The 9,845-nt window shown below is 40.1% G+C and overlaps 1 protein-coding gene across 1 annotated transcript; it reads left to right on the top strand.

Annotated features, from left to right (window-relative positions):
* Nucleotides 1–1,772: 1,772 nt before the first annotated feature.
* On the top strand, nucleotides 1,773–9,042 carry asah1b (N-acylsphingosine amidohydrolase (acid ceramidase) 1b). Its single transcript, XM_053619571.1, has 14 exons — nucleotides 1,773–1,944; nucleotides 2,494–2,540; nucleotides 2,883–2,973; nucleotides 3,097–3,183; nucleotides 3,318–3,396; nucleotides 3,552–3,626; nucleotides 4,004–4,049; nucleotides 4,233–4,377; nucleotides 5,073–5,127; nucleotides 6,766–6,847; nucleotides 7,064–7,195; nucleotides 7,337–7,460; nucleotides 7,793–7,849; nucleotides 8,383–9,042. The coding sequence occupies exons 1-14, from the start codon at nucleotides 1,873–1,875 to the stop codon at nucleotides 8,470–8,472; spliced, it is 1,182 nt and encodes a 393-aa protein (XP_053475546.1). The 5' UTR covers nucleotides 1,773–1,872; the 3' UTR covers nucleotides 8,473–9,042.
* Nucleotides 9,043–9,845: the final 803 nt, after the last annotated feature.

Below are 9,845 nucleotides of genomic sequence, written 5' to 3'. Positions count from 1 at the left end.
GGTTTTATGAATCTCCAGGGTGGTACAGTTGGTATCGCCACAATGGGGCTTATTACACTGCCTTGTGGGGTACCATTTTCCACTGCATACCTATCTGAGTACTCTGCACCTACTCTAACTTCTATTGCTCTTCTGTTCAGGAAGTCTAATACGCAATTATACATCTTACCATTTATTCCTAATTTGTCAAACTCAACGCCGACTGACGAGAAACCGGAAGTGACGCGATACGTCTGCTACCAATTAACAAAGAGCGCTATAACACAAATAAAGTACTCCCAACACCAAGAACAGCAAACTATTAAATAACCGCGAAGGATTTTGGCAAAATTAATACATTTCACATGCCATGAAAAAAAAACACAAATAAAAAACAATACATTTTATTTCCTGTATCTGTTACAGGAGCAGGAAGTGATATTCTGATAGTGAACGGGACATGTCAGTAATCATGCTCACCTGTGTCTCATTTCAACTTGATTAGCACCGCTGTATACGTTCCAGTATTTCTCATTGTTCTCACTACGTTTACACGGACAGCTGTAATCTAATTATTGACCTTATTCTGAATAAGACAATATTGTGATTAAGGTGTTTACATGAATCGCTTTTAGAATATTCCTTATATGTTCAGGTTTTACGTGTTATAGAGCATAGATCGATTAACAGCACACGTCATTACGTCACCGCGCCACGCTGTCCGACGTTCCCTCCAGAATTTCACGTATCGACGTACAGTTGGTCTTCGTTATGGGACCGTATACAGTTTTGGGTGTTTTTAGTTTTTAGTATATGAAAGCTACGAGCGCGGTTAATTATTTGTTGTGTTGTACATGCTAATAGACGACTGTTTGAAGCCGTGGGCTGCGTCCCAAACCGCAATCTTACTTTAGCCTACTATATAGCAGGTAAGTACGCGGTTTGGGACGCAGCCGTGCTCTCTCGTTTGCCGTAAAGCGGTTGAGCGCTGACGTGTGTGTACGTCCTGTCGCACAATGTGGTGAAAACTCCCACACGACGTTAATAGTGTGATTAAGGTGTGTACATAAAACCTTCAATGCATTGCTCTTACATCACTTGATCTCTTCAGTGAGAACCAGACCGCAAGGGGGCGCTGTGATCTCTTGTGATATCCAGATGTGGCCACAAGGTGGCAGAGGAAACATGACAAAAGTCACACCCACACACAGTTATCAAAGTAAACAAATCTGTACTAATATTAGTTTATGACAAACAAACACCACAATATTTATTTCTTTTTTTATCCTTAATTCATTTGTTAATTCAACAAATTTCATAAATAGATTATTAATAGATCTTGATATTTAAAAAGTTGATATTTTTAATTAGCTTATTTATTTATCATGTGTGTTTATTCATGTATTCTATTCTGTGGAACTAATATCGCTTTATTATAATAAATATAATAAGTACATATTATTTGTGTGTTTATCTGGTACACTGTGAGTGTGTTTAACTGTAAAAGATTTATTTAGCAGTTAGATGTTGATCTTTCGCTGTACACACATCATCTCACAAGGTAACAGATCCATTCATGATCGGGATTATTTGTGTTTATTTATTTATTTACTGCTGGATAATATATAAATAGTTTTGGTTTTTTGGGGTTTTTTACAGGTTATTTATTTGTTTATTTGTTTGCCCCCCCCCCCCCCCCCCTCCCTGGAATGGACTGCTCCGCTCTGAGCTGTCACGCGCACTGCACACACACTTCCGTGTTTATGACACTGCGGGCGCGTGAGGAGGAGCCGGTTCTCCGTGTTGTGTGTGTGAGAGTGTGAGAGAGTGTGAGAGTGTGTGTGTGAGTGTGAGAGAGTGTGAGAGTGTGTGTGTGTGTTTGTTGATTAAACCATGGCGATGTTTCTCCGAGATTTGTGTCTTTTCTGTGTTTTTAGCTTCGTGTCGCTGCAGTATGTCCCTCCGGTGAGTAAGGCTTTATTAATCATTATGTATATTAATATTATGTGTTTAAATTGTGTGTGTGTGTGTGTGTGTGTGTGTGTGATAGAGAGAGAACTGTGTAGTACAGTATTTAAAGTACCTGTCAAACTGTCTGTCTCTCGGTCTGCCTGTCTGTCTGTATTTCTTTGTCTGTCTGTCTCACTGTGTGTCTGTTTATCTGTCTATCAATCTGTCTGTCTGTATTTCTTTGTCTGTCTGTTTATTTGTGTGTGTGTGTTTGTGTCTCTCCATCTGTCTCTCTGTCTTCCTATTGATCTGTCTGTCTGTATTTCTTAGTCCCTGTCTGTCTGTCTCTCAGTCTGCCTGTCTGTCTGTATTTCTTTGTCTGTCTGTCTCACTGTGTGTCTGTTTATCTGTATCTATCAATTTGTCTGTCTGTATTTATCTATTTTCTAATCACATGTCCGCCTGTCTGTCTCTCGGTCTGGGTATTTATCGATGCATGTATATATTTATGGATATGTGTGTGTGTGTGTGTGTGTGTGTATACATGTATGTATGTATTTGCAGTACACGGAGGAGTGTCGGACGGGGATGTACCCACCCAACGGCCCCACGTAAGTCTTGCAGCACAGGACATGGTGTGTACGCAGTCATTTCGACACCGCAGTATCACATGCTGAATAAAACTCCTGTCTCAGAACAGGAACTAACGTGTTTCACAACGGTAAAATGTAACAATAAACGGATAAAAAAAACTACAACGTGGCATTCTTTAATAAATAAGCCTTTTTGTAACGGTGGGCAAATTGCAGTGGAAGAGGAGGAATAAAGCACTTAGCGGGGGTGTGGGACGTATCCCTGTAATCACGCAGCAATAAAGACTGGAGAGTTTTATTTCTTAAAGCGCGGCACAGGTGCGTTTCTTCCGCCTGTAGCTTCACCCTTTACTTCTTCAGATTTAAAGGTGACGTCGCTTGGTACACCGTCAACCTCGACTTGCCCCCGAGCAAGAGATGGACAGAAATCATCACGGATAAGAAGACTGATGTAAGTTGACCCATGTGCGATCGCTGTTGCTATGGTAACGCTGATCTGGGATTTGGGAAGTCTAACACGTTGTTCGTGTGGATTTGAGTCTTGAGTTGGTTTGTTTGTTTTTTCTCCGTGCAGCTGATCAGCATGGCCCAGGCCATCAGAGACCTGGAAGACGACTTCGTCCCTAGCGGACGTCTCGCGGAGCTCGTTGACAAGGTTCTGGTAAGCGTCGAGTGGCGTCCGTTTGTATTTATTTATAAACCTGAGCAGAGGCGTTGTAGGCGTCGGAGACGCTTGGTGTATCCGAGGCTGCCTTGGTCATGTAGTGACGGGTTTCTTACACGTTTGACTTCCAGCCCTTGATGATTGACACGCTCCCGTATCCTTTTAACGAAGAAATGAAAGGAATCGCGGCAGCGTCCGGACTTCCTTTAGGTAGGAAATTCGATTATTATATTATTATACTCCACAAGTTCATTATTGCCCAGGATCTAATCTATCTAAATTTAATAAGTCTAGCTATAGGGATACCGGTATACATGTACATTTCTTTTTCTTTCTTTCTTTCCTTTTTTTTTTTTTTTTTAAAGGCGATGTCATTCTTTTCAACATTTTCTACGAGGTTTTCACCGTGTGCACTTCGCTGGTCGCCGAAGATCCTGACGGTAAGCTAATAATAATAATAATAATAATAATAATAATAATAATAATAATAATAATAATAATAATAATAATAATCATCATCATCATCATCGTCGTCGTCGTCGTGTAATCAGTTACACCTCAGCGCTGTCAGGTTCCAGGTTCTGATTGGTCGGGAGGTGTTTATATCGACTCGCTCGTCATCGTTTCTATAGTAACCGCTCGTACGCCGGGTGGACGCTCCTCGTAAACTGCGTTTCATGTTTATGGAAGGAGTCTCCAGTGTAAACTCCGCTTCATCACACCGACGTGTTTATGATTATTTCACTCTAAAAGTAAAAAAGCGTTTTTTTATTTTTTAAACATTTATTATATTAATTTATTTATTTTTTACCCCCAGGAAACCTCATTCATGCTCGGAATATGGACTTCGGACTTTTTATGGGGTCGGTTTAAAAAAATATATATATATATTTATAGTTCTTTACATTTCGAGGAAATTGCTCTCAGTCAGTCATTTATTTTCCATTTTCTAATTGTAACTAACTGATAATAAAACAGCGTAAAAAGCAGTGTGAAGATTATAGAATCCTGGTTTTAACTTTTGGTGTGTGTGTGTGTGTGTGTAGTTGGGACATGAAGAACCGGTCGTGGGTGATCACGGAGAAGCTGAAGCCTATCGTGGTGAACGTGGATTTCAGGAGGAACAACAACACCGTGTTCAAATCCACAAACTTCGCCGGATACGTGGGCATGCTCACCGGCATCCAGCCTGTAACTCTCACCTTTACTTCTAATATAAAATATTTACATTATATATATATATTTCTATAATCGCACGATAGACGCTTGTAGATATAGAGCAAAGCGTCATAGTTCTAGTATAATCAGCTGCTAATAGCTCTGTAACCGAGCGTAATCGATCCTGCTCTGAACAAAGAGATAAGAAAACACTGTTAGTAATTTTCGGTCACAGTTTTGCGCCTGACGGAAGCTGACCGCTCTCTAATGTAGTGTAACAGACACGTAAGTCCTTCACAGAGAACAATGACACCCACGCGCTAATCGCGTCTCTCACCTCACTGCTTTAACACACACTGCGGCTGATAAAGAGAACACACTTTCACCCGAGCTGAGTTTAGACGCTGTGTGTTTTCTACGAGTCTTATCACGCTACAGCAAACATTTTATTTTTTATTAAACAGCTAAAAGAGTGAGAGGAATGAGGTTAGTGACCTTTAGTAGATTACACACACACACTTTACAGGACATCGTATGGGCCACGTGTTCGGTTTTTACAGTATTGCAAATCACTTATTTGTTCAGCGTCTGACTTTCAGTTCTGCAATTCATTAAAAAAAAAAAAAAGGAATCTAGTTCAAAGATGGTGAGCGTCACAAGACTGCGTTATAACCTCATGACTTCTTCTTCCTCTCTCTATCTCTCTCTCTCTCTTTCTGTTTCTGAAGAACGTGTTCACCCTCACCATGAACGAGAGATTCAGCTTGGATGGAGGCTACATCGGTGAGTCACATCTCATCCCTCGCTTTACTCCAAAAACAAGGAATAGAACTGATCAGGGATCAGCTCCTTTCTCATCCGTACAGTCATGCGCATTAGGATCTGTGGAGAAAACTGATCCAGAATCAGCAGGATGATGATACTACACTATGAGTCATTTAAACTGACTCATTCGAACTCGGTTAAACGAGTCATTTGAATCAAATGATTTGGAGTAACGTTTTAAATACGTTTTTGATTGATGGTATGAACAGAAATGAACATTGACTGATCTGAGATCAGCTCATCGCTCTGAGTTTATCAGCACTGACACGAGCATTGCCCTAATACTCCCGATTTCTCCAATTTCCTGTGTCTGACCGATCACAGACCAGCATTTCATCACAGCTTTCTTACATGCGTACTAATACCATATCATACCTGCAGAGTTATGTAGTACACAAGAGTTCATATCTCCACTCAAAAAAAATGATTCCCTATTTTAATCTGAATAAATCGACTCGTTAGAACTCATTTAAGTGAGTCGTTTAAAAAGGAGTCGTACGTGACGACTCCCGGTAGATCGGCACTTTTATTTGATTTCACTTGAACCTCCAGAATGAAATCCAGATTTATTTAACTTCATTCTGCCCTTTTATTTGAAATACCTGGATGAAAACACTCCAGTCATACACTTTCCCCTTAATCTGACTAGATTGTTCATTTGAATCATTCGAACTCCTTTTAAAAGAGTCGTTCAGGAGGAGTCATTGATGATTACTGGTCGTCGTTCAGCACTTATATGTGGTGTTAGTTAAACGTCCTGAATGACACCACTAAACTCTTAAACTCGAATCGATTCCTCTTTTTAATCTGTCTGCAGTATATTGACTCCTTTGAATCATCTAAACTCATTTAAAAGAGTCGTTTAAAAGGAGTCAGTGATGTGGACTGATCCTACATCAGCACTTATGTGGTAATAGACAGTTGAACCTCTAGAATGCTCTAGAACAGATTTGTTGAACACTCTAATCAAACTGTAGGGAACTATTAATATGATTAATATGAGTTACAATACAGCCCTCATTTAGGACTTTCATTGACTCATTTGAGCTCATTTGAAAGAATCATTCAAAAGGAGTCATTTATCAAGTGATTCAAAGTAATATTTTCCAGCATTTTTCCAGCTTTGTTCACAGAGCAGTATGATTTAATGTAATAACTGCAGTTGGATGAATCACAGGTTTGATCTTAAAGAGAAAGTTTGTCCCAAATGTAATTCATTAATTGTAATTCACAAAACCTCAGCCAAGACTTGTTCAGGGTCCAAAATCAGATTTTTTAGATTTGTACTTGAGTTGAATCCAATGTTTAGGTCTGTTTATTTTTAAATCATGTTTTTGTAGATGCTCAGACCACGCCCACCACCATGGCCTATGCTCTGACCACACCCACTCACTCCCGTTTGCATCCGACTCGCTCGGCCCAGTTCACGACTACATACACACCAATCTCTCACAACAGCGATGCTTATGATACAAAATGTTCACGTAAACGGGAACGCAAAATCGGATCTTTCTCGTCGGTGTCAGCACACCATCCAGAGAGAGCAGGATCACCTGCGTTCAGTGAAGGTGTGTAAACATGTGGTGTGTTCTGCAGGAATTCTGGAGTGGATCCTGGGGAAAAGAGACGGCATGTGGATGAGCTTCCTGACTCGCGCCGTCCTAGAAAACGCCACTAGGTACGATCATCTCGTTCCTCTCGGTACATTGGATACTTCCATATAAGGGCAACTGACCAATCAGAGTCCAGCATTTCATCACACTAATACTGACTCCTGCATAAAGCAGTGCTAATTTTCAAAGCTTGATATAGTTTTAGTCTTTTGAAGAAAATGATGAATAAGTTTAGTCGTAGTTTCGTCGTCTTCTTTAACGAGCGTTTGTGACTCCTGTAGCTATGCCGAAGCTAAGAAGCTGCTGTCCGACACCAAGCTGTTGGCTCCTGCTTACTTTATTCTGGGAGGCAACCAGAGCGGCGAGGCGTGCGTCATCACCCGCGCCCGAACACAAAACCTCAACCCTCTGGAGTGAGCACGCACACACACACACACACACACAGCTAATTGAGCCATATATATAATATACATAATTTTACCAACATTATAAAGAAATAATGATTTTTTTGATGATGATGATGATGATGATGATGATGTGTGTGTGTGTTTCAGGCTGGATGTTAAGCAGGGCCGTTGGTACGTGTTGGAGACGAACTACGACCACTGGAAGGCGCCACTGTTCCTCGACGATCGCAGAACTCCGGCGATGAAGTGCATGAATAAGACCACGCAGGCCGTGAGTTTCTCAAAATACTGTTAAAAAAGATCTTTCTAAAACTTTATTCATCAGATCAGGAAGACGTGACGTAACGGTGCGCTCCAACGTCGTGAGTAAATACGCAGAATTTCTGTCTATCGATCTATAAAAGAATCCAGGAAGTAAAAATAAAGTGAAACTTGATGTTTTCAAAAGGATCAAAAGTCCTTCATCAACTGTTAAACAGGGCGGTGGGGAGGTCTTATTACAGCAAAGTGTGTGTGTGTGTGTGTGTGTATGTGTGTGTGTGTGTTATCGTCTCTTTGTCATCACTGATTTTTGTAAACGTTTTTGTGGCATTTCTTTTGCAGAATATCTCCGTAAAGACGGTCTACGACGTCCTGTCCACTAAGCCGGTCTTAAATAAAGTAAGTCTGGTAAATTATGGTTTAATCCTGAACGCGCTCGTTCTAATGTGTACGTTATCGTTTCTATAGTAACAGCTCGAGAACAGTAGGTAAGGATGTGTAATGAACTGTTACGGAAGGAGTCTCCAGTAACAGTAACACTGTGTAACGCTCGGGTTATAGACCTGCTGTAGTGGGAAAATAATCAGCTTGAGGGAGGTAACAGTTACGCCGATTTGCCCCCTCTGCTGAAGAAAAAAACAACACAGTAGAAACCATCACAGAAATTCTAATGGTTTCCAGTACAAATACCATTACAAAGCATCAACTGATAACCATTAAAACCATTACTGGTGCTTAATGGTATCCACTAGACATAACATGCCACCAATAGAAGGCAACAAATTACCAGTACAGACCCACAGGGACCATTACGGTTTCCATTAAAACCATTACAATTCTCATTATAACCATTACAGATTTGTTTTCTGTTGTTTTTTCTAATAAACTTCCCTCTCTCTCTCTCTCTCTCTCTCTCTCTCTCTCTCTCGTAGTTAACTACATACACTACACTCATGGAGGTATCTAAGGGGACGTTGGAATCGTTTATCCGAGACTGTCCGAGCCCCTGCATGCCGTGGTAAAAGCCGACGCCCGTCTCTCGGACTCGACGTCTCTCCAGAACGTTCCTTTACACGATGCATGCACCTTATTAAGACCGCTCATTGGTGTTGCTTTATATCTTAGTAATATTTTACGATTTATTTGTTTGTCACGACGTATCATTTTTTCCGCAAATTCGTTTCGTTTCAATTCTAATTTCGAAGTTAGTTCGTGCTCGACTGTACTAGTTTTAACTTGTTTTTATCTTAAAATGACGTGCGGAATGTAAACAGGAATAGAGTTTATAATTGAATACGTTATAACGTCATGTTAAAGTGGATTTATGGGTACTCACGAAGGCTACTTTAACACTTGACGTTTTACGTGTAACTTTTATCCACGTGATGAGGGACGAATGAAAAACTCCTCGAGGCGATACTGTAGTGAAGGTTAGTTTGTTAGAATCGATCCGTTCCGATTTCGTGGAATTGTTTATAAATCATGTGTTAGTGTGTGTGTGGGGTGTTTTTAGGTTTAGGGATGTTGTATTGTACTGAATGTATTCATGTAGGGTTCCTAACAAATCTGCTGCTACCCAATACACACAAAAATCACAACACACTCTGTAATCTGATCTACGTTTTGATGTAAACAACTGACAGGTTTACTAGGCGAGTATTGATTTTAAGGAGAAATAATGATTATAACATGTTCCTTGTGAATCTTTATATACTCCATTTTGTAATTTACACTCTAACGTCCAGATCACGACTTAGAATCGCAGTGCTACACGTACGAGTCATGAGGTATACCACACAAACACAAAAAAAAAAAACCGCACAGTTACTGTAAGGATTTTGGCTGAAACGTGTCACTATGGTAACGATTGGAGGGGCGGAGCTAAATGGAGGCTTGTGAGAATTCGAGAACGTCTCACGAGGTACAAATAGTCCGAACTCCGTCGGGCGATTAAATACGAGCGAGACGTAAAGCACAAAATGAGAACGTGGATAACGATTTTACGAACTTTCAGTGATTCATATAACTGTAATTTTTGTGTTGTACGGTTTTATATATTCAGATGAAATTCTCTCCATACTGATGAATCCTGTTTCTGAATGATAACTGAGAAAATGGATGGAATTGTCATTGTTGAAAATAAAAAATTTAAACACATCAAACACAAATTTAGGACCGGAGCTGTGAATTACGGCTGTATTTCATTATTTATTTTTTTCTTTCTTTTTTTAACAGATTTGTGGCAGTATTAGAATTGCTTGAATAATAATACTATGTCTTTAATCTGTAGAACTCCACAGGTTCGTGATTTTGCAGATGAATTTTCTCTGGTATGGTAAGTACTTCAGTGAAGTTCTTTCAGTGAAGTTCAGTGAGTGTCAGCGTGTGTTCGGGT

This window comes from Ictalurus furcatus, chromosome 29 (genome assembly GCF_023375685.1).
Source record: "Ictalurus furcatus strain D&B chromosome 29, Billie_1.0, whole genome shotgun sequence".
Taxonomy (NCBI): Eukaryota; Metazoa; Chordata; class Actinopteri; order Siluriformes; family Ictaluridae; genus Ictalurus; species Ictalurus furcatus.
This window is presented reverse-complemented; position numbering and strand designations above follow the sequence as displayed.

Coding starts and splice junctions, on each gene's coding strand:
- asah1b (XM_053619571.1), top strand. CDS start 1,873: ATGGCGATGTTTCTCCGAGATTTGTGTCTTTTCTGTGTTTTTAGCTTC. Junction 2,541..2,882: donor TACCCACCCAACGGCCCCAC/GTAAGTCTTGCA, acceptor TTACTTCTTCAG/ATTTAAAGGTGACGTCGCTT. Junction 4,050..4,232: donor GACTTCGGACTTTTTATGGG/GTCGGTTTAAAA, acceptor GTGTGTGTGTAG/TTGGGACATGAAGAACCGGT.